Below are 24,263 nucleotides of genomic sequence, written 5' to 3'. Positions count from 1 at the left end.
TGTGGTCAGATATTTTCCATGTGGGAATTTTAAACTGGGAGGTGATTGAGTCGCCACAGGGACTTTGCTATGGCTTGTGTTGCCTCTGAGATGTCCAGTCAGGGAGTTGCTCCAACAGCGACGATGTAGGCTGGAACACGGATACACTCGCTATTCCTGAGGAGTCCTGTCACTGTAATAGTCTGATTTCGTTAGCCAGCAGCTGTATCACTTGGCAGCTGGCAGCCCCACGGGAGCTCAGCAGGTGTGAGCCTGGCCAGCACCTGGATGGGAGACTCCTGGGAAAGCTGAGGCTGCTGCTGGAAGAGGTGTTAGTGGGGCCAGTAGGGGGCGCTCACCCCGCTATCAGTGAGGGGTCCTAATGCTATACTGGACACCATAACTAAAAAGGCGCTGTCTTTCAGATGAGACGTAAAACTGAGGTCCTGACTCTGTGGTAATTAAAAATCCCAGGGTGTTTCTCGGAAAGACTAGGGGTGTTACCCCAGTGTCCTGACCAAATTTCCCCCTGGCCTTTCCCAGTCATGGCCTCCTAATAATCCCCATCTCTGAACCGGCTTCATCACTCTGCTCTCCTCCCCACTGAGAGCTGGTGTGTGGGGAGAGTTAAATATTAGTCAAGGTGGTCGGGATTATTATTATTTTATTATTTTGCATCACAAGAGCTGTTGCAGTTTCAGACTGCTGGTGTTTCTTGGTCCTGTCTAGCCTCATCCGATACCTTCTGTTCCTTTGATAATTTGGGGTTTTGTACTGTATTTAAAGGATCATTATTGCTCTTTCTTCTAGGTGGTGTTTTGATGTGCTCACTTTAATCTGGTTTAATCCTCGGCCTGTTTGAATTTTACAGCTGTTATAATGGCACAATTAGTTCTCAGTATGTTTGAATCTGACTTTTTAAAATAAAAAGCTTCAAAACCGCCACTACACACACAATCTTCTCCAAACTCGTCGTGCCCTACTGAATTCTGCTCTTCCTCAAAGGATGTGTCCCTTTCTCCCCAAGTCCTTGTGGCCGAAGTGGGAAGATTTTCATCTCCTGCCTCTGAATCCCTGGACATGAATCCTGAGGGAAATTCGTGGCTTTGGGCTCTTACCTGCACAAAACCCATACTGCGATTGGTAGAGGGATGGCCATGGAATTTCAGAAAGCCGTTAAGCACAGCCCATTGGACACAGTAGTAAAATGTCTACATTCCATGCATTGCCGTTAAAATATTGTAGCACGATTTCGGTTTTGCTGGAGTGTGAATAAATAAATATATATATATACATACATACAGCCATCATATTGTTCAGTAAGCTGTAGTACCACTTTATTAGCACTGTGTTTTTTTAGGAAGGCAGGCTCTCCCTAATGATAATGTTAAACCTTAACTTAACTGGTTCCATTCTTCACCCCTCTGCTCCTATTTTTCTTAGTACCACCATCCACGGTCTCCTCTGTATATTGTAATTTTGTTTTATCTTGTGTATTCTTTTTATTTATTGTTGTTGTCATTCTGTAAAGCGCTTTGAGAAGCCACCTTTAAAGGTGCTATTTAAAATAGTTTATTATTATATTATTACTATTGCCTTTATCAGTCAGCTTTGCCCAATTTGCTGCTACTTTTACCCCAGGTTGGGCCATTTCAGGTCAGGACGACAGATGCGCAGGAGGACTGTGGGACCTGTAGTCAGGCTGCAGTTCTATCTGGTTGCCGCTCAGATCTGATGAGAGCGACTGTCCTCTGGTCTTTTAAACCAGCTGTCTCTCTCTGCTCCCAACCTAAAGCAGTTCTGTCCCTTGAATGGACTAGGGTTGCCCATTGGCCCTGGCAGATCCTGAAAAGGGAATGCTTGGGGATTTTTGGGGGTTTTAGATTTGCCCTCGAAGGGATCTCACCTAAAACCCAATTTGAGCACTAAGCCTTGATTAAATCGAGGCGGCCAGATTTCACACTGAAACCCCACGATTAACGGCGAACGACAACTGGAAGACTCTACAGTTTCCTGTTTCTTTTCATTTGCTGTGCTATGTTTTTCACAGCTGTCTTTACAATATTCACTCTGTCCAGATACCTTCCAAATAAGATGTTCTGATTGACGGATGGCATCCGGACACATTTTAATATGAAGGGTACAAACCCCAGTGCTTCAGTCGGACTCCATTCACACAACTTTTGTTTTTTTTGCAACAGAGAGGCAAAGCCGAGAAGGTGCTGTTCGTTCTGAGCTCCCAGATGTGGCCCAGCTGGACTGGCCAGGGGGAGGTGACGGCGTTTTCTGCTGGGGGAGGCCACAAGGGGGGGGAGAGATCATGAAAAGAGCAGATTTCCCCTCGTGACAGCTGTTTAATGCCAAAACAAAAACCCTCTGTTCTTTCACATGCTAAAAAAAAAAATGCATTGGTTATTTTGGAAGCAGTGTCTTTTAAACAGCTTATTCCCCTCTCTCTTACAGGGCCTGGGTTAGGGTGCAGATTTGTTTGTTCTATGGTTTCGGATATTTAATTTTCTTCTAGCACTAAAGCACTCCCCGCCAGCAGAGGGAGACCAGAGTGTTTACAGGCACGCGTGTTCATCTCGAGCAAAGAGGATCAAACCTGCTCTGGGCTGGATGTTATACCACACCCCCACACCCCTTTGAGTGAACTCCCCCCTCCCACCCCCCTGGCCCTCCCTGACGGAGTCCTCTTGTTCTGTCAAGACCATCCCTCCTGCTCTGCATCATCTTCCTCGCCATTGTCCACTTCATTCGCCCAGCTCGATCAGCGCCAAATATGAGAATGCTTTGCGAGTCCCATCCAGACAGCAACCCCAGATCGTTCCAGTGGTTGCTTCGGTGGCAGTGAATGAAGAAGGAGCAGTAGTCCTCTCCTATTTTGCTGATCCTGCCGATATTGTTTTCCAGCCCTGACGTGCTTCTCGGCTGTTTGCGGTTGTAACTGACGCACAGTGGTACGTGTATCTCCTGTAGCTGGCTCCGGGAGTGTTGTTAAACTCGATGATCAGAGCTTGCACGGCTCTTTCGGTACATTTCCACAGCCCTGACGAGTTTGGTTAAGCCGGTCTGGAATCGTTTGGGCCAGCTTTTTCCAAATAATCAGTGTTATATCGATCGCTGGGGATCCAGACACCTCGTCTTCGAATGCGTTTGACAGCTTGATTTCCGTCATGGCTGATGGAGGGGTGGCAGGTGGAGTCTCCACCTTGGTGCCGATGTGCCCGAAGGAAAGAGGCCTCCTCTCTTGAGAAACGTAGCTCATGGGCCCAGAGCTCATCCTGGTTTCTTCCGCGGGGAGAGCTCGCGATCCCCTCACCTACCCTGAACGGGACACCAGTGTCACAAAGGCGTTCTTTCAGGACCCTATGCAGACGACACCATCCGGGGTAGAGTGAGGAAAACACGGGGAAAAAGGCATGCAGGGGTCAGGAATGAGAACAGGGGGCGCTGGTGTTCGGGGGAGGTGTGGCCGAGGCCGACAGTCCAAAACTGAGTCCAAAGGGGAATCCGAGACGAGGCAAAATTCCAGAGCCAGGCAGTCCATCCGAGACGAAGACAAAGGGGATTCAAAACGGGAACCGGGTCGGAACATGCACAGGAGTTATAAACTTGCCGGGACCAGGCGCTCCCAGACTCGCCTGGTACAGGAACCAGTGCGGAGCGCGGAACAGAGTGAGCGTCTGGCTTTTATAGGACGGGGGGCAGGAACCGGAGGCAGGTGCAGGTGACGAGGACAGAACAAGGAAGGGCTGGAGCGTCCTTAAGAGGAGGGGTTTACAAGCGTGACAACCAGTCCAGGGCAGGGATCACTTCCCCACCTGCCAGCAATGAAGATCCCCCCCTCACTTACACAGCTCAGGGGTCAGCTGGAGTCACTGGGGGTACAGAACCTCACTTGGGTGTGTGCAGCGAGGACTCGAACCCCCAGCCAACCACGTGAGAGTCCAGAGACTTCCCTGCTCTGCTGCTCTGCCCCCTTCCTAGGATGATCCCAATACGAGCATCAGAAGTGTCCGGACAGTAAGCTCTCCAGAGGGGATGACTGCACTGACTTTCTCGGCCGACTTCCCTTTTCGGACAGTGAAAGAGAAGGAGCCTGTTTCTATCTTCTCGTAAGAGGAAGACAGTCTCGGTTTCCATAAGTCTTCAAAGCTGTCCGTACCGATCTCTGCTCCTGGGAAGCGCGTCTTCTCTCTTTCTGAAATCCACTCTTTCTCTCCTCTTTGGAAGGCAACACACTCCCTGATTTACAAGCTGGGTCAGTCTGTGTGTGTCTAATACCCGAGAGGGACACCCTGCTTGTTTTCCAGTGACACAATGTATATCTGGTCAGCTGGGAAAGCTCGTTATGCTACTGTATTTTTCATCAATATATAGCATGTGCTGTATGACTATACCTAGTAGCTTAATATCAGATATGAATAATAAATATATCAGATAATTTAATATTTAATCAGCTATCTTAATAAAAATGAGTTAGGAGCTCTGGCATTCTGAACTCCCCCGTAGATAATGCCTCTTTATGAAACCCCCTCTCCCATGTGGATTGAAGTGGGCCGGAAATTTGGGAGTGCGATTGGAGACTTCAGGGTAGGCTGCTGCACGTTCGTGCTGACCTCTGACGATTGAGCCTTGAAAGACGACATGGGTTGGCGGTGCAGGGGTGCTCGAGGGGGGCTGCTGGGGGCAGGGGGGAGTGAGGGGATAGCTGACTGCTGGGGTCCTCGGTTTCCAGATCTGGTGGGGTCCCGGTAGGCAAACAGCTCAGGCCACTGCCAGCTTCGTCTGCCGCCTGCTCGTCTTCTTTGGACCAGTCGCAACGGAGCCAAACTGTGCCGCCTCCCTCAGAGAGGATGATGGGACGAGCAAACGTCCTCCCCTTCATCGCCTTCCTGATTGTTTTGTGCATCAGGAAAAAAAACAAAACCCCCCAGACGGTGGCGCTCAAGGTCCAATTGGTACCGAACCGCCAACTTCGTCCAGTTCATGCTGAAGTCCTCTTCTGTGTCTGGATGTTGCAAGAGCACCGCTCTCCCTCCGGGCAAGAAATGTGTCTTTAGAGAGGAAACCACAGGCGAGATTGCAGTGCGTCTGACTGCGTCGATCGGGACGCTGGACTAATGTTTTAAATGCGAGGAAAAGAGTCTGTCGTCAAAACGAGAGAGGAGCTCCATCAGCACTCTTTCCCTCTGCCTCTGGCGCGCGCTGGTCTGTGTTCAGGAAGGGGGGACGTCTGTCGGATGCTTCAGAGAACCGCGGGCCGTGAAGTGGAACTCGATGCGGTCTCCTCCTCGTCCGTCCCGCGAGACTCTGGGCCCAGAAACGCCCAGACTTCACTGCAGCACCCTCCGACGGCAGGGGAGGAAAAAGAAAATACCCCTCTCTGGCCATTTCTGGAGCCCCAGAGCCGCCCCAGTGACCCGGGCCCTGTCGCCCGGTGTGAAACCCGCTTCGAATCTGGCCGGGTTCAGTTTTTTTTGACCCGGACCGCGGATCGGACTGGCGGTCCAATTCGAGAGCAGCTTGTTGCAGATTAAACCGGGGGGGGTGGCGGTGGCGGTGGGGGTGAGTGTTATCCAGCCCAGATTCTAAGAGGATACATCGCGTGTACCCCGTTTCTCAAGCATAGTTTAAAATAGAGATTTATATATATATATGAATATTGTTTTTTCTTCTTACAAAGGAAAACAGTCCGTGGTTATAATACGTGTTTAGGATGAGCTATGCGGTGTGGCCACGCGATCTCGTCCTCACGCCTTTGCCTGTCCTTTTGTGTCGGCTTTGGAGCCGGAGAGACCGTTTTCCGTGTTGTCAATCCCTGAGGAGCTCACAAGGCACTCTTTGCTGTGGAGAAGGGAGAGGGAAAACAAAAATGCCAGCTGTTAGAGAAGGGTCCCTGGGATTCTTGCTTTGCGTTTTCTGACCTGTTCCTGGGAAGGGCCACCCTGCGGCTAAGTCACTAGCACTGCTAACTGAAGCAGAAGAAGCCAAGAAAGGTTACAAACAAGAGCCCATCTGTGCCGATTGGTCGTTAGTAGTTAATTGATGCCAGGATCTCATGGCTTCAATGACATGGCTAGGCAGCTTGTTCCACTCTCCCGCCACTCTTTGTGCACCGGAGAGCTTGTACAGTTTACCCCACAGACCCCAGAGTACTCGCAAGAGCCTTCTTCTCAAGCGTCTGTGTCAGGCCCTGCGTGCTGCAGGCCCCAGCTGCCAGATATGGCCGGTATTGGGGTGTGCGCGACTTTCTGACGCCAGTTTGGTTTGCAGCTACGAAGTTAAGACAGCTTACAAAATAAAAGTGCTTTTAATAGTTAATTGATCAAAATATCTTTTCCAACCCTTACTTGAAAGAAGGCGGGGTATCAGCTTCAACAGCATGGCTGGGCAGCTCGTTCCACACCCCCACAACTCTTTGTGTAAAGAGCCCTCTCTATCAATACTCCCCCCCCCCCCCCCCCCCCAACCACTCACTTCTTCTCGCGGGTCTTGGAGATGATAAAGAGGATCAGCGCCTTCAGCACCATGATGACGATGATCAGGCCGATGACCCCTCCCACGGCGGAGGCGATCATGACGGTGAGGGTGTTGTCCACCTCCAGCACTGCCTCAGGGCGGAGGGCGAGAGAAACAACAAACCAGCGCCACGTCATTCAGTCAGAAAACCCTCCAGCCATTTTCTAAACCGTTCTACCTAGTTCAGGGTCATGGGGGAGCCGGAGTCTATCCCAGCAAGCAAAGGGCACAAGGCAGGGTACACCCTGGGGAGGACACCAGTCCATCACAGGGCACAGACAGACACAAACACGCTCAAATCAGGGCCGATTTTTCTCAGACGCCAATTAACCTACCGGTATCTTTTTGGACTGTGGGAGCAACTGGAGGAAACCCAGCAGGAACATGGGGGAGAGCATGCAAACTCCACCCAGACAGCACCCCAGCTCTGTCTTCGTCTACTGAACTGTGGACATGAAGCTCTCAACTGCACAAGGCGGGACTGTACCCTGGACAGGACGCCAGTCCCTCACAAGGGCGCAAGGCAGGACCAAATGTTCCAAACGTGCACCGCTGCTGCAACAGGGACCGACACACCAGAACTCCGGGAACTCACGCTCGGACACCACGGTGACGGTGTACTTGGCGCTGTGGTTGTGGTTCTTCTCCTTGGGGTTGCGGGCGAAGCAGACGTAGATGCCCTCGTCCTCGAAGGTCACGTTTTCCAGCACCACCGAGATGTTGTTGGTGCGGCTGGTGCCCACGAACCGCACGCGGTCGTGGTAGTAGGTCACGGAGGGCTCGAACCCGGTGGCCTTGATCACAGCCTCGCACATCTGGAGGCAGGGAGAGAGAGCGGAGACGAGTCGGAATTTGACTCTCTTTCCTCTCTTCCGCGGTCGCAGTACGAGTTTTCCTTCCCACGCGATGTAACAATTCCTCCCCGGTTTTTCACTCAGCGAACAGACTGTCACATCTTATCTGGGGGAATCGGCTTCTTTTTAGGATGTTTTAACTTTTTTAATATATATATAAAATAAAGGCTTGCGTGTGTTAAGTGCGTGCAGTACAGGATAGTACCTCATTTTTCTGCTTTTGCTAATGACTGGAGCGATGTAATTACTGTACTGTAAACGTGTAGACGTGTGAGCAATGTCTTCCTACAGTACGTGCTGTTTCTGCCTCGGCTAATGACCTGAGGCGTGAAACTCGAGGAGTTAATCAGGAATTGTATCGTTTTCAGACTTGAGTGCTGTTCTGCACTGTATTAAGGTGAGGTTGTGGCGTTTGAGAGAACATTTGGGAATTTTTGGAACCCAATTCCAAATTCCAATTCCAAAACCCCAATGGGAGTTTACAACCCAGGACGGTTTTCAACAGCTCGTATAATGAGGGATTGCTGTACACAGTGCCCCTTTAATGAAGAGTAAGTCTCTATTTATTATTTATTACAGTACTGTAATAACACTACATTAAACTCCCCACTGAGAGCTGGTGTGTGGGGAGAGGACTGGAGCATCATCCAGGTGGGGCTGCACACTGGTGGGGGTGGAGGGGATCCCCATGACCTGTAAAGAGCTTTAAGTGGAGTGTCCAGAAAAGTGCTAAGTGTAAAGAATTATTATTATAATTATTATTGACTTGTGCCTTCTGTTTCGTTGTTGTAATAATACTACATTACATCATTCTGACAGTATTGTGGTCTTGAGGAAGCCTGTATGTACAGTGTAAGCCATGTGTGTCTCTCACCTTTCTCTCTGTGCCGTTGTCCATGAAGTGCCAGTTGAAGTAGAGGTTCTCAATGCCTATACAGGTACTGTAGGTGCAGGGCAACAGGACTGTGGATCCATTCAGGGCCTGGACAGAGGGCACCTTCCCCACTGACACCTCCAGAGCCTCCACATACCACAGCCCTGAGAGAGAGGGAGAGAGTCCAGGTCAGACACAGGGACGGGGAGAGACAGGAACAGACACCCCACTCAGAGCTCTTTACGGGTCATGGGGATCCCCTCCACCCCCACCAGTGTGCAGCCCCACCTGGATGATGCCCCAGTCCTCTCCCCACACACCAGCTCTCAGTGGGGAGGAGAGCAGAGTGATGAAGCCAGTTCAGAGATGGGGATTATTAGGAAGCCATGATGGGTAAAGGCCAGGGGGAAATTTGGCCAGGACACTGGGGTAACACCCCCACTCTTTTCAAGAAACACCCTGGGATTTTTATTGACCACAGAGAGTCAGGACCTCAGTTTTACGTCTCATCAAGGACAGATCCTTACTACAGTATAGTGTCCCCGTCACTGTACTGGGGCATTAGGACCCACACAGACCACTAAGTGAGTGCCCCCTACTGGTCTGCTACATTGCTAACACACATTTGAGCAGGGTACAGTCCTGTATAATACATCAACAACACAAGTCTCTACATTACATTACATTTCAGAAAAACATGTGTGAAAGAAAGGCAATTAATGAATGAAAGTAAAAAAAAAAGCTCAAAGATGGAGCAATGAGATACCATCAGTAACATTAATAGTAATTAATGTAACTCATTACTATAAACTTAATTAATATTAGGGTGGCACTATGGCGCAGTGGTTAACTTTGCTGCCTCCCAGAACTGGGACTCTGGGTTCAGTTCAATCCCTGGGGTGCTGTCTGTGTGGAGTTCGTATGTTCTCCCTGTGTTGATGTGGATTTCCTAACACAGTCCAAAACTGGACCTGGTGTGAGTGTGAGTGTGAGTGTGAGTCTGCCCTGCGACGGACTGTTTGCTTGCTGGGATAGGCTCTGACTCCCCTGAGACCCTGTACTGGATAAAACAGTTTGATAAAGGATGGATGAATAATGAATATTAATAAGTAGTTGAAGTAATATTCCAGTAGAGGAACAATAGCAAAACAGTGAAAATGTGTAACTGCAAACATGGCTAGAACGCTGTCCTATTTTATGGTAATCCATGCTGATTAAATAGTCCATTCATTAGTGATTTTGTTTCAAAAAATGGTTGCCTCTTTAATCTGGATTCTCATAAACGGCTTAGTTCCATGCAAATCTCTTGCATAATTTGCCATTCATTTTCTTAGGGACTCGTTAGCCTAAAGCAATTAAATGGAGCCGGGCAGCGTGATCCTGGAGGGGCTGAGATTTTAAACCGTGATAACCAGCTTTTCATAATGGGAGAGGGGGCATTTGGACAGGAAATGCCCTGAACACGGCCCACCTTGTCGGAAACAAATTAAAAGGTTCCGGCTGGATCTTAATGAGACGAGAAGCCAATTAAATGGCCGCCAACGTGGGCGATTGTCTTTCTGTTACCTCGGGGACCCGAAAGTCCGATTAACATGTATTGAATTCAGGACTGGCAGAAGGATGGACCGTGAAGCTGCTGATCAGAACTGATGGAGTCTGAAAGTGTGTGAAAAAGGCGGCGCTGTCAGTCTGGAGCCTTTGGCCTAAAAGCTCTTGGGAACACTGAAGAAGTTGAAGTTGTCTGAAGCAATTAAAATATTTTAATATTTTAACTCGCACCTGTAGAGACCGAATTGTGAAGTATGAGATTGGGCTCTATGGAAACTACCATCCAGAGGAAAAAAAAAACGTTTTATGTGCATCTTGTGATTATGAGTAAATGATCTTGTTATTTTGGGATAGTACCTTATCATTTAATACCTACGTTATCATTAGCTGACTTTCAGTTTGAAGCAGTGGATTTGATCAGGCTTTCTTGTTTTATAATTGGTGTGTGTCCTCGTGTTAATACTGATTGTGGAACTGCACAGCGATTCTAAGATAATCCACTGTCTTGTAATAGCAAGATCATTTGGAATTAAAAGAGACACATGAAACATTTTTGTTTTCCTTAATAGCGGCAATGTGCTTGTTGCAGCTACAACTCAGCACTAGGAGGTGACTTCTTTTTCCAACTTTATTCGCTATCACCAGTTCCCCCCCGACGTCTAGAAATCCACTTTTGTGGGAAAAGTTGCAGGCAGCGTCTGTGGACCATCTCTTTTGAGTGCGTTGATCTTTACTTGGATCAAGTCCTGCATTTACTGTCCTTGTGATTGTTTTGTGTCTGTGTGTGGCCCTGTGATGGACTGGCGTCCTGCCCAAGGTGTACCCTGCCTTGTGTCCGGTGCTTGCTGGGATAGACTCTGGCTCTCCTGTGACCCGGAACTGGATGAAGAAGTTAGGAGTTAGGAGTGATGCTTCATTGCATATGAATAAATATCACTCGGCTGCAGACTTGAAAAATCGGGCTTCTCTCGTGACCATCGAGCGGCACGAATGAGCTAGGACGAGCCGCTTCAGCATGCGCAGACATAAATTGCCCTTCCTGAAGGCTGTGAGTGAATCTTCAGTTCTGCAAGACCCACAGGATCATGCGCTGATGATTTAAGGAGGCTGACGGCGGGTGGGAGGTGTACTGTACGACAATGGTCCATCTCCAGCCAGTGTTTTCTCATTATGGGAATAGATGATTATTTTTAATCCCTCCTAAGTGCGTCCCCGGGACCAGAGCCAGGATGAGCTGGCCGAGAGCCGCCGAGGAAAGGGGTCGCCCCCTAATCCCTGTTCTCCCGCGATCCAGGACGCGCTGCGTTCCGAAATGTGTTCAGTAACTTGGACTTGATTCCACAGGGTTACTGCCCTGGTACACTACCACCAAATCAGTCCCTGCAGTTCCTAGCGGCTGTTCCAGACACCAGAAGGATGAGGAGTGATGGTGCTCGACTCGCTCCAGCAATCACGGGGTTTAGCGTTCGAAGAGTTTAAAGTGCATCATGTCAGTTGACGTCATTCAGGTGGCGTTCACCTACTCTTCCTGCACATTCGGGAGTGAAAGTGCCCCGGGCCTGCACACACCAACATCCGGCCCTGCTCAGGACAGGAGCCCAGGAGCCTCTCTCTCCCCGTCAGTCACGCGCTCCGTGCAAGACCCCCCGCATCAACCGCTTCAGTCTGACTGTGGCGGTGATGTGCCGGACCTTGGCCCAGCCCGGCCTGGCCTGTGTTCTGAAGATCACAGCCGTCTGGGCCCCCTTTTTTTAAAAATCTTTTCCTTTTCGGATGCCACCTTCGCTAAGCTCTCTCCTCCTCCTCCAACCCCCCCCCCCCGGTGCAGGAGTGTGCCTGCGAGCTGCAGTCTGGGGATCTCAAGCCCATCAGTAATGCAGAGACCGGCTGCAGTGTTTTCTACTGCAGCACTCCCCCCCCGCCCCTCCTGGTTAATGCAGTGCAGCAACACTGCTGCTCAGGATCAGTGGGGTTTTTTTTTGCACTGTGGCCTAGCCTCCAGCACGCCGGCTGTGTGGATTGATCACATTAAACAAATGTCCGTCTGTGAGCAAGCCGTGGCAGCATAAAGGCTGGAGCCTTCAAAGCTTTGCCTCGTTCCCTGCTTACTTTGGTGCTTTCTCTTTCTTTTTGGCAAATCAGCAGACTTGACGCAGACGCAATGCAGCTGTGTAGAAGGGCATTTGAAACTGAGAAGGGTGTGTGTGTGTGTGTCTGTCTTCTTTACACAAAGGGTAGTGGGGGTGTGGAACAAGCTACCCCGCCAAGTTGACATCCAGGTTTTGGTCGAGAAATGGCTAGAAAGGGCTCCTTTGGTCAATTTGCTGCTAATTACCAAACGAGTCCTTTAATTTGTAAACCCATACTTCATAGCTGTAGCCCTAAACACCAAGCACAAAGCAGAGCACATCCAAACTCGGCCATGTCTGGGAGCTGGCCCCCTTTATCGCACAGGGCCTGGCACAGACGCTTGTGATGAAGGCTTATAGGCCTGTCCTGGGGACACTGTTTTTGGGGGGGTCGGGGGGTCCCCTGTTTTAATAACAGGGCTTTGTAAACGCAGTGAGGGAAGCTCTGATTTACTCAAACTGCTCTGGGTCCAACCTGATAGTCTAGAAACGTTCTTCACCATCTCTTGTCCATTGTGAATTTGTCTTTTCATTGTGAGTTTTGTCGTTAAACGCGACCAGTATTGAAACGCCGTGGTTAAGCCAGACACTGGAGACAGCCGGTTTAACTCTCGAGAGAAACAAACCATATCAGTGCTTCAATTTCACAACTGGAGGCCTGCCTGAAGTTACCACGTAACACATTTCCACAGACTGCACGCTCTCAAAAATCCTTTCAGTTCAGAATCCAAAAGATTTGTTTACTCTGTATAAAGAGCAATACAAGATTATTTTTTTATGAATACCTAACTAACAGCAGTTATTTTTCCAACCAAGAATCAAGTTGCAAGATGCAAAGAGTCACCAGCGTGAGAATGACTGATCTGGAAAGACTTGATTGTATTTATCACTCCACTATGGGTGCTTTCTATTTCTAATATCAGACTGGGACAATATGTTTGCTCAAAGTTTACAGAACAGAGCTGCAGGCACAGTGCCACAAAGAGACCATATTAAAAGCTCTGCACAACAGCAGTAGTCGGAGGGGGCAGAAATACCATCAGCTTCAACAGCAAAGGCAATGAAAATGCTTCCAAGCTGTTGTGCAGTTAGTCTGTCCAACAGTGGAAAGAGCATCCAGTCTGAATTTTTCACATTCCAGCCAAGTGTGAGCCGCGATCCGGACTGGGAGAGCTGCAGTCGGGAGCGGGCTGATGACATTGTCCAGGGTCACTGTAGACTGGCCAGTAACTCCCTAACCTCAGACGGTCAGCGCTCACAGCGCGGGCCACGGCGACGGGGAGATCAGAAGAGCACGTTTCAGGCGCTTCTTTCAAGAGCACCAGGAGCACGTGCACAAACTGGGCTCTGCTGAGAGGAGTAGTGAGTCTCCTCACCACCTCTGACTCCCGAGTGGTTGCCACAGACCGAACTGTATTGACTTGAGTCGCTTCTAGCGAGCAGAACTCTATGGGAGAGCACTGCAGCCATCGAGGAAAAAACAAATTTCATGTGGCGTCTTGTAATTTTGAGATACCAATGATCATTCCATAGTATGAACATGAGCAACCTATTCCATTGTGCGCTGACAGCACCTACAGGCTAGCGAGAGCCCAGCTGGAACGGGGTTTAGTGCTTGTGACAGTGTCCTGCGCTGCAGAATGAGCACAGAGTGACTCTCCACTGGGGTTTAGTCACCATTAAATCTCACAGTGTTTACCTGATGTGAACACAATCTTTATTAACATGAGGACACTCGCACTGTTTATTAAAGTTTATGTCTTCATGAACGGAGCCCACTTCTCCCGGCACAGATTCATGTTTATTCTGGAGTGAAGCAGGGGTCCAAGGATCGGATTTGTTTTTCTTCCGGCACTTTTTTTTTATTATTGTTGCGTTCGTACCCGCATCGTTGTATATAGATACAAGTTATAACGAGAAGGCGAACCGGACAGATGGGAGCGAACGGAGACGAGTTTTAGGTACACATGGTAAACGGATTAAAAAATGTTGCCAGTTAATTTGTTTTATCTGGGGTGGGGTGGGGGGGAACCGTAGTTAAATTCCAGAAATAAACCGAAAGCTCATCCCTTGAACTGAATGCGCCCGATACTTGGCGACGTTTCTAGAATCGCTGCGCAGTGCCCGCCGGACGTCGCCTCCGCGAGGCAGCTACCTGTCCGGCGGCTGGAGGGGGGTTTAGCGCGAAGGACGCTATATTCACGGTGAAGCGTTTATTTATATTCATTAAGTGTCATATTTGGGGTTTTTTTTATTCCTTTTTGTAATATTACTAAGCCGGGGCCGCCCGCCGTCCTTAAACGGCACCTCCGTTTGAAAGACGAGAGGGCCCGTCTCGGGTGTCCGCTGAGGACAGCGGGATGGCTGAAGTAAACACGCACTGGACACGCTGCGCTCGGTGTGAGTTACCGGAGACCGGAGGAGCTTAATTAAGTCACCTCCAAGGTTTCCCGAGTCCGGGAGGGGGACCCTGCCCCAGCCCCCCCGGTGTGAGGTTACACGGGTCTCCTGTGACACTTACACAGGAAATCGTCCTTGACGACGAGTTACTACAAAAAAACTGGTATGAAAATATAACTATATCTTCCAAATAGACGGACTCTAATAACGATAGTTACTTTTAGTTTTTTTTTAAATAAACCGTTGTACTTGTTGTAGCACTAACATTTCTGTTGGTGAAGAGCAAAACAACTTCAGAAACGTTGTCATTTCAGACATTTTCCTGTTCAACGCGACACGGATGTCCTGGTTTACCTTTACTGCACCACTGAACTAAATGATTCTTCAAGGTTTAAGAACACATAGTCTTTGGGCGCAAGTCGGGGTCTTTGGAATGTGAGAATGTTTCACCCCGGACCTTTCTTTTTTGTGACACACCATTTATCTTAAAACCGTTTCATTTTCTAAATTGTTATTTTCCAGCTGGCGGCCCGGTGGGGGCAGTGGTGAGCATTGCTGCCTCGCAGCTCAGGGCCCTGGGTTCAATTCCTGGGGTGCTGTCTGGGTGGAGTTTGCATGTTCCCCCCGAGTTTGCGTGGGTCTCGACCAGGTGCTCTGGTTTCCTCCCACGGTCTGTGCTGGTGGGTTAATTGGCTTCTGGGAAAGCTGGCCCTGGTGTGAGTGTGCCCTGTGACAGACTGGTGTCCTGCCTGGGTGTACCCTGCCTTGTGCCTTTTGCTTCCCAGGATGGGCTCTGGCTCTGCCGTGACCCTGAATTGGATGAAAAGTGGTTTCGGAAAAGTGGTTTTTCCCCCCCAACATGTTTCTTTTTTTTTTCCCCTTGCAGAACACTCTTTCGGCCAGACGCGTCGTTTTTGCCTCTGTGGCGAGAAATGCCCTTCACCTCCAGCGTGGCCTGCTCCTCCCCCGGTGCCATCTGATCCTGGAGGACCCCGTTATCCATCTGGGATGCAATCCCCAGTGAGGTAATCCGGATTAGTGTGGGGAGGAGGGGGGTGGAGGACCGTGAGCACTTGTGATCCAAACCTGCCCTATTGCACCTGCAGATCAGATGCTGGGTAGTGTTCGAGTCTGTAGAGACCCATGCAGGGATTAAAGAATTAGTGCTTTGGTGCCTGATCACATTGAGTTGTCCTATACGAAACCCTCAATTTAACAGATTCATATTGGGGAAGGGGTGTCCTTTAGCGCCAGATATCCAGTTAAACACAAATGATGTTTTGTTCAGTCCCAAAACACTTACTGTATTATATGAAAAAAAAATCTATGTCCTATACATATGCTTCATGGATCTTTTGACTTTTAACCGTTGCAATCGACACAGTAAATGAAGATTGTTCCTGTGCTTTGTCTATCAGAAATATAAAAGCTCTTTGCTTCATGTGTCATAAATATCCTGTACGGCACACAAAACCCCAATCACACCCTTCGTAAGCAGCTGACCGATCTATACAGGGCACCGTTTCTATTCCTGAACTTTAAACCCATGTTGTATTTATTTGTGCCATGTCTTTTTATTTGTCCCCTGTTTCTGCGGCAACAGTCCGTTATTGGTGTGTTTCCAGAGAAATTTTTAGCAGATTTTGTCTGTTAAAGCCGAAGCTCGTTAAACCGGGGGTTGGCCGTATGGAGAGAGGCTTAGACAGACTGTGCACGCAGTGGGCGCACGACTGTCAGTCTGTCTCTCCTCACTCGTGCGCTTGTGCTTGTTCAGTGCGCGGGTGAATGAGCGTGTGTGTGTGTATGAGGGACAGGAAGCCGACAGCAGTGGTCTTTCGTGCGATACTCTTTGCACTCTCGCGTCTGACCTCCCGGGGTGACCCAAGGCCGGCTCGTTCGGGGTCAGGCCTGTCCGGCCAACACCATTTACTCATTAAGAAGCCATCTCTCACGGCAAACTGCCACCAGTCAGCTCGATGAGTGGACTGGCCTCCTGCCTCCTGCTTGTCATGGCTGCTCTGTGATGTGGCTGTTCCCGTTTTGTAAATCCTGTCTTGCAATCAAGTGGGTTTTTTTATCATTTCATCATTAAAAGATGTGGAACAGTGGCGTTGGGAACCATTAAACAGGTGATTAGTTAAAAGATCTCCAAATTATTTAATCTAAAACTAAATAAATCTCTCAAGGAGGGTTCTCTTATCCGAATGGATTACTTGTTTGATTCATCAGTAACTTCCAGGTGTGGCCAGTCTTTAGAAACAGGTGACCTATAAGAATAACTGGACCGGAGCTCTCGTGAACCAGGGATACAGACCCCTGGAGTAACTGGACCGGGCCTCTCCGGGACCTGGGTTACAGAAATCAAGAAGGATGGGTGGCTAGACCACTTAGAAGTTGGACTTCAGTCAGGTGGGCGGTAGTGACAGATTAGGAGGTTGCCGAGAATCACTTTGACTTCGGGAGTTCAGAATCGGAGGTGAGAATCACCGTGTTCATGGGTCACGGATCGGGGAATTACTCTACCGAGCACGTCAGGGGAGCACGCTGCACTCCTCTCATTTCGGACAGCTCTCATGTTCTTAGGTGTGTGGCTCCTCCTGTAGATGCGCGGTTTCTGTAAGGCACTGGGCAACAGGTGTCGCGTATCTCTGGTGCTGGACATCTCAAAGGAGAGAGCCAAGTCCTTCAGTAGTTGCCTGCTCCATAGCAGAAGACACGGAAGACTGTTCCTAATGTTTAAACAAAAGTACATTCGTCCTTTTTCCAGCCGCTTTTTTTTTAATTCCGGGTCACGGGGGAGCCGGAGTCTATCCCAGAATGCCACAGGCACAAGACTGGATAAATCCTGGACTGGATACCAGTCCATCAAAGGGCACGCACGGACATAGACACACCCACGTCAGGGCCAGCTTTCCCAGAAGGCATTTAACCCACCAGCATGTCTTTGGACGGTGGGAGGAAACCAGAGCACCTGGAGGAATCCCCCACAAACCCAGAGAGAACATGCAAACTCCACACAGACAGCCCCCCCCCCACCCCGGTCCAGAGCTCTGCGAGGCAGCAGTTGCTAACCACCTAAACAAAAGTGCAAAGTGTTCAAAATATTTCCACTCCTGTAGCTTGAATTCAGAGGGTGACTCATTCCAACACAGGTGGAGTTGCTTTTGAAGAGCAAAGGGATTATAGATGAGAGCAGGCTGTTCCACACTTTATAAACAGAAGCGGAGCGCTACGTCTGGAGAATCGGATGGCCGCCTGCAGCTCAAGGCGGCTGGAGCACTGCCGTGGGGTGGTCAGGCAGTGCGAAGGGAGGGCTGTCGTGCGGTGTAGTATAGTCTCTCTTTCTCTCTCTTGCTTGTTTTTCTGAATGAGCGGCGCTCGTTTACAGACTTGCACAGCCGGCTCGGCCAGGCCAAGACGCTCCCCACGTTGTGTGAAAATGAGCTTAATGTACTGCGTTGGCCTCGGAAGACTGCGTTTAGAATCCTGCTCCTGGCCACCATCAGTCGAGTGATATACTGTACAGCAGGAAGGCCTGCTGTCCCACTGCCAGGCTTTTTAAGGTCTATTCTCAATTCATCTTGCTGCCAGACCCCATAACTAGGCACTGCAGGAGCCAGAGTCTATGGATTTATCTATGTTAATTGTCTTCATATACTGTGTTGCCTTATAAAGCCAGGATATGCGCAGCGACAATTACTTTTCCAGACAAGGAACAGAGGGAAGGCTCGGACATTTCTGCTGCAGAATGCAGTCGCTTCTGGCCTTCACAGACTGCTTACGCAATGCATCCGAAACGATCAGGCTGACAGTTCTAAAATATCGCAGCGATTAAAACAGTGCTCTGACTGCACTGCACAAACAGCCATCGCCCCCGAGGTGCGACAAAACATTAGTACCCCTTATCACTGAATCTGGTTTTCAGGAATTTCCCACTCTGTTCCCATGCAGTGTTGCCTGGAACCTGTCTTCAAAAGCGACAGATTATTGAGAAAATGCAAACGTTACTACAGTGAAATTGTATGACGGTGGGTTAGGGTTTTGTTTAAATAAGTTTTGTTTTAATCAGGTATTTAAAGCTATTTTAAAGCTATCTGTAAAGGGTTTGGATGTCGGAAAGCAATGTCTTACTCTAAATTACTTTAGTTGGGGAATAAAATAGGTTCTTCTAATTGAGTTCAGTGTCTGCAGTAAGTTTTGATGCATGTCTAGCTCTTAACCAAGGACATGTCCACAGCTCTATCTGTACAAAAAAATTGAGGAACCCAGGATACTCCTGAAGCGCTTTGTCTTAGATATAGACAGGGGTAGTTAACACAATAAGAAAGGGTATACATAAATCAGTACAGGCTATCCAGTCCTGGGCTTTGAATTCCGAATCAGTTCAGACATCTAGATCTCATCCAGATGTTATTAAAACTAGCTTCACCAACATGGTTCAGCAGCTTGTTCCCCACACCACCTACTCTTGGTGTACAGACTCTCTGCTTTTTCCCCAGTCCTGAACGCTCATCCGCTTAATTCCCTTTGTGACCCTGGGTGCCCATTTCATTTTCCGTCTTGAAGTGCACCATGGGATGAGAGACACCCCTTTCAGACCCGAGAAAGTCATGGGGTCGCTCTTTTCTTGAGCTCCTGAGCTCCTTCCATGACAGCCGAGTTATGCGTCGCTATGCGGTGAGCAGAATTGTATGCACTCTTGGAAATGAGGTCTGACAAGTACTCAAGTAGGTTCATATCCTCATATCGTCTGCCCTTCTTAATGCTTGTCTTTTGCTATTATCTCCATTATGTACCTTTTACAGGGGCTTCTTCTTCAAGGTCAGCAGCACCCATTCTCATGTAATACTTTACACATGTCTTAATTCCAGGCCTCTTGCCTCGTCTGTCTGAATTAAGAGAAGGAGGGAGCGTCATGGGAAGGCAGCCCAATCCAGAGTTTCTTCCTCTTGTCTTTAGCCCTAAGACTATTGAGACGCTCGTATCCGTACCTAGCCCTTCTCCGTGTTTTTTTGCGCTATGTTTGGGGGCATTTTTTTCACCCACTATTAACCTTCCTCTGCATGTGACGCTGACATTTTGTTTAACACGCATTTCAGTTTTTGTCAAACCAGTGTTGGAATGAGATGGTAAATATCCCTGGAGGGATCTCAGAGTTGTCCATTAAGATCGACTGTTGCACACGGAGATCGTCCTGGGATCTGGGGGAATCCGAGTCAGTGGGGTCTTATAAATGGGGTAACCGCTGGTTACTTGAGTTCGCTTTGGCCTGCACACCAGTTCAGATATTCCTTCACAACTTCCTTGTCCCCAGCAGCGTGCCGGCCTCCCCGACTCTGTGCTAATTAGGAGTTTATCATAAATCGTGGGGTGCCCCCCAGCCCACCTGGTGCAATCCCCAATTTTTGCTCTTCCTCTTTTGATGTCAACGACAAAACCAGGGCAGATGTTTGAGCTTTGTGATGTCTTATCATGAAACCCTTGAAAGACGTGCTGCAGAGCTTCAGGATAATTTTCTAGAGTCTGCAAGCCTTTCCTGATCTACTTCAATCAAGGAGATGATGTCTATCACCCCCCTAGCGTGTCCAGTGTTCTTCTATTGCCTGTTTCTCAGTGAGCTTTCAGTTGCTCTGTCTGTCATCTGTCTCTCACTCTCCCTACCTGCCTGCCTGCCTTTTCTCTTACTCAGCAGCAAGCATGCAAGAGTTCTCTACACCTGTCGTCTCAGCATGGTCGTGCTGTGATCCTGTAGATCTTCAGAGCCAGGATGAGCACTTTTTCCACACAATCTCCAAACTAGGATTAGCCCCGGCAGCGCTATATTAATGGATTTCTGCACTAGATTAATGCACCCCACAGTAGAGTTAACTCTTTCTGCACTAGATTAATGGACACCAGACTGGGGTCAACCCTTTCTGCGTTAGATTAACAGACAGCGAGCTGGGGTCAACCCTTTCTGTACAAAATGAATGAACCCCACAACTGGGGTTCAACCTTTCAACACAAGATTAAGGGTCCCACACTGGGATTAGTGCCGAAAGAGTTAAACTAATGGACTCTGGGTTAAACGGCGGTTAACCCTTTCTGCACTAGAGTAATTGACTTTTAAACTGCGGGTAACCCTTTCTGCGCTAAATTAATGGACCCCAAGATGGGGTTCTATGTATCCCTGGGTATTCACAATTGCAGTGTAGATGCAGTGGACCTCCAAATAGCCAGGCATTATTGCAGGGCTAGCCAATCCTAGCAACACTCCAGCTCCACATCAGAAAAGGTCTGATAGGTTGATCACATGTATCTTATACCTCTGTAATATAGTGTAGTTGTTCATAGACTATCTTACTGATACATGCAGTGTTGGTACCCTGAATCTGGAACTAGATTGTTCACTAATGTATTATCTTACATATTTTTAAACTGTACTTATTGTTCAATGACAATGCTTATATAGTTATCAAACTCTCATTGTTTCTGGCAAGTGGGAGTTAGGATATTGGCTCCTGCAGCCAGGTGTACATTTACAGACCTAAGTCCAGAAATATTTTCACATAACATTTTAATTTCCACGCCCGGTGAATCCGAGATCAGCTTTTCTTTTTCTAATGTGGCCGTGTACGTCTGCAGTTGTCAGTGCATTGGCTTTTCGGTCAGTTTCGAAGAGGCTCCCTGCTGCGTGCAGCCTGTTCAACAGAGATTGGTCACCCAAACCTTAACAAGCTGGGGGAGTTCGAGAAGCCAGGCAGAGCTTGCGGATGGTGAGGGAGCTCCAGATTTTTTGGAGCTGTGAGCTCTTGTTGCAAAACGACATCGACTTTAGCCCTCCTGCCCTGGGTCTTGGGACAGCCTGGCGCTTTTGGGCAGCGAAGGCTCACGAGCTCTCACACGTCCGCACGACCTGGGGCTACTACCCCCCTCCCGAGCACAACTCTGAAATCCCAAAACCTGACCCCCCCCCGACAAAAAAGCAGGACTAGTCCCACAGAAGCCTGAGGTAGCAGTGCAAGAGGCTGAAGGAGTGCTGGAGTCTCAAAATCCCGATCTCCGGCCGGCCGGAACGCAGGACTGTTTCTACTAGAAGACCCCTTGCAGCTGAACGGCAGACGCATGTCCCTTGAGGAGCAACAAGTGAGCCAGCCTGCAGTTCAGTGAGCACGCTCGTCCCCCAAGCCAGATCTTCCAGAGATCGGGTCCTGTTCCCGGCCGGCCCGCGCGCGCGCGAGAGAGAGAGGAGAAACCGAGGTGTCCTTACCTATCAGCAGGGCGAGCACGAACCCGAGGGGACAGCGTTTGCCCGCTCGCAGGCACCTCTGCCACGGGGACGGCGTTCCTGTCCTGTCCCGTCCCATCCTGTCCCGTCCAGGAGGAGGAGGAGAAGAGAAAGAGAGAGAGAGTGTCCCGGGCAGCAGGTCGTGGAAAGACGTCTGGGTCTCTCAGAGTCCTGCAGAGGAATCTCTTCGCCCCCTTCCCTCCCCCCCCTCCACCAGCGCCACCATCAACACCTCCGCCAACAACAAAAAAAAAAGCCTGCCGTCCAGTCCTGGCGATGCCCACTCCGACAGCGCGCGCGCGCGTGAGAGAGAGAGGAGAGAGTTTGGCACAGATTAAAAGAGAGAGAGGAAAAAAGTGCCGCAGCACAGGGGCAGGCTCCCGGGTCTGTCCGCATGTGTTAGAAAACGGCCCCGGCTTGCCAGCAGGATGCCTGATAAGGCAGCCAGGCAGATGCTCTCCGCAGTCGAAAGGCCGGATAGCAGGAAAAATGCAGGCAAAGTGAAGAACAGGTATGAGTGAGAGAGAGGAGCTGCAGCAGCAGCAGCAGCAGCAGCACTAGCACTGGCGGCAGGGCCGACGCAGATCTGATTGCACTTGGACGCCCGGGGTCTGGGGAGCATTCCGCACCGGAGGATCCAGTTATCCCACAGTAACTCCTGTTTGCCGGAGACTCAGGGTCGTCCCTCGCTCCCCGGCTCCCTCTCTCTCCTGCTCGCTCGCTCGCTCTCTCTCTCTCTCCCCCACACACACACACACGCGAGCGCGCGCACACACACTATTGCTCAAGAGCTGGCTGGAGCTCCGCTGGCTGCGTGCCGCTCTCTCTCTCTCTCTCTCGCGGCGCGGCTCCGCTGCTCTCTCTCCCTCAGTGCCGAGGCCGGGGCGATTGCAGACGCAGGCAGTTTTGTGCTGAGGAGTTCTAGATCAGAGGGATTTCTGCAATGCAGGTTGAAGCCAGTAGTGAAGTCATCCCCTCAGGGGAGCTGTGTATCGGATGCCACACATGCACAAATATATATTTACTTTTACTTAAGCGTAGATGGGGGGGGGGGCTCCAGATTCTACTTGGACACTTGGATCCAGTGCAATTGAAAGTTTGTCGCTAAAACAAATGGATCTGTCAGGATCTGTCGCTCAAATTCATGACAATGTGCAAGACTGTCTAGAATAGTGCGACACGTCAGATATATAAAAAAAACCCAGCAGTTGTGTTTTTTTTCTGGATTTACAGTGTTCAAACTTACTCCCAGCCCAGTAATCAGTATTCTGTGGGTCCTGCTCTGACCTTGAGAACGTAGAGAAGGTGCTTATTGTTGACTTACAGTAGGTGTGAGCACTTCCCAGGAGGGATTTCTGACCCTTCCTTCTGGCAGACCTTGTCTAGCCCTTTCAGATCAGCTGGCGTTGGTGGGCAGCTGTAGTTCATTCTGTGGACAGGAAGTGGACAAAAACAAAACAAGCTGTTAATGGCGCAAATAAGCTCCCAGCATGCTTAGGGTCGTGTATTAAAATGGTGGACGGGAAAGGTTGCCGATAGTTATGGCTGAAAGAGAGGACACCAGTGACTCCGAAAGATGGATGATTACTGGGTCGCATTTGACAGGAGCTGCAGAGCTGAAGATGGCTCAACCTGCTGGTGTTTCATGAACACTGGGCTGTAAGGTGAGGGCAGCATGGGAGACACGGTTTTCCCACCTCCATCAACCGGCCAGGTGTTGTTTGACTTTCTTGTGGAAGAATGGTGCCGCATCCCTCCTGCAGAACTCCAGACGCTGGGAGACTCTGTGCGATAGCACATATAGGCCAAACTGGCCCCATGTGGTGTCTGAGCACCCTGTTAAATGACTTTACATTAACAATTCTATTTTTTGTCCTGTAAATGCTTAATATCTAATTAATGGCAGATGTATATATCAATATCCCTCTTTTTCTGCTTCTCTGTGGCATCTTAAAATACAATTTCTGTATTTGCCAAATTGTTATAATGAGGAGAAAAGAGCCATTTAGCAGCTTCATTTGTTATCTGAAGCAAAAAGTTTTCAGCAAAGCAATTAAAGTGCAATTCAAATTATCCAGTGTCTGGACAGGTGTTTTCACGCTGTAAATGCAAAACTGCGTTCCGGTGTTCAGACGGGGGCAGTCAGTCCTCATTAATTATAAAACGCCATAAAAGATAGTAGTTTTTGCAAGTTTTGCTTTTTCTTGCAGCAGCAACCCTACGACATTGGTACATGTACATTTCCCTATTTGAAATTCACACCTCTTATCTCAAATTGAGCTCCCCTTGGAAATCGGGCACTATCGAAGGTGATGCCGTATGACAGCTGTTGCAGTCAGAAATCGGTAAGATGGTCTTGTTTACCTGAGCTGCAGGAGGAGGTGTGTTGTCTTGCGGGAAGTTTGTCATGATGGGATGAGCCCACAGGAAAGGCAGAGCATAAGGTCTCAGGACTTGATCAGTATAGCTTCCTCCAGTCAGACTGTCATTATTAGTCACTCTTGTCAAGACCATCACACTTGGACCCCCTCATCAACTGGTTTATCGACCACAACAATTAGCATATCGTTCTGCCCACGCGCGCCATACTTGTTTACACCCGTTACTGTGGTCCACACGAAACCTGGAGTTGTCACTAAAGAGGGTTTGACACAAAATGTTGAGATCCCTGTTGCCTCACAGCTGAA

The 24,263-nt window shown here is 49.2% G+C and overlaps 1 protein-coding gene and 1 long non-coding RNA gene across 4 annotated transcripts in view; one reads left to right on the top strand and one right to left on the bottom strand.

Moving 5' to 3' along the window:
• Positions 1–1,289: 1,289 nt before the first annotated feature.
• scn4ba (sodium channel, voltage-gated, type IV, beta a) lies at positions 1,290–22,296 on the bottom strand. The gene is made up of 5 exons (XM_006642346.3): positions 21,559–22,296; positions 8,233–8,396; positions 7,100–7,319; positions 6,463–6,592; positions 1,290–5,829 (listed from the first exon to the last, which is right to left on the bottom strand). The coding sequence occupies exons 1-5, from the start codon at positions 21,653–21,655 to the stop codon at positions 5,736–5,738; spliced, it is 705 nt and encodes a 234-aa protein (XP_006642409.2). The 5' UTR covers positions 21,656–22,296; the 3' UTR covers positions 1,290–5,735.
• LOC107075711 (uncharacterized) overlaps positions 13,815–24,263 on the top strand; it is a 55,179-nt gene continuing 44,730 nt past the window's right edge. The window contains exons 1-2 of one of the 3 annotated variants that reach the window (XR_011183132.1): positions 13,815–13,870; positions 15,196–15,334. This is a non-coding gene — a long non-coding RNA (uncharacterized lncRNA). Of the gene's footprint in view, positions 13,871–14,032; positions 14,114–14,193; positions 14,473–15,195; positions 15,335–24,263 lie in introns of those variants that run through there. The other 2 variants (XR_011183131.1, XR_011183133.1) reach the window with 2 other exon arrangements.

The sequence above is a fragment of the Lepisosteus oculatus genome, chromosome 23, assembly GCF_040954835.1.
Source record: "Lepisosteus oculatus isolate fLepOcu1 chromosome 23, fLepOcu1.hap2, whole genome shotgun sequence".
NCBI lineage: Eukaryota > Metazoa > Chordata > Actinopteri > Semionotiformes > Lepisosteidae > Lepisosteus > Lepisosteus oculatus.
This window is presented reverse-complemented; position numbering and strand designations above follow the sequence as displayed.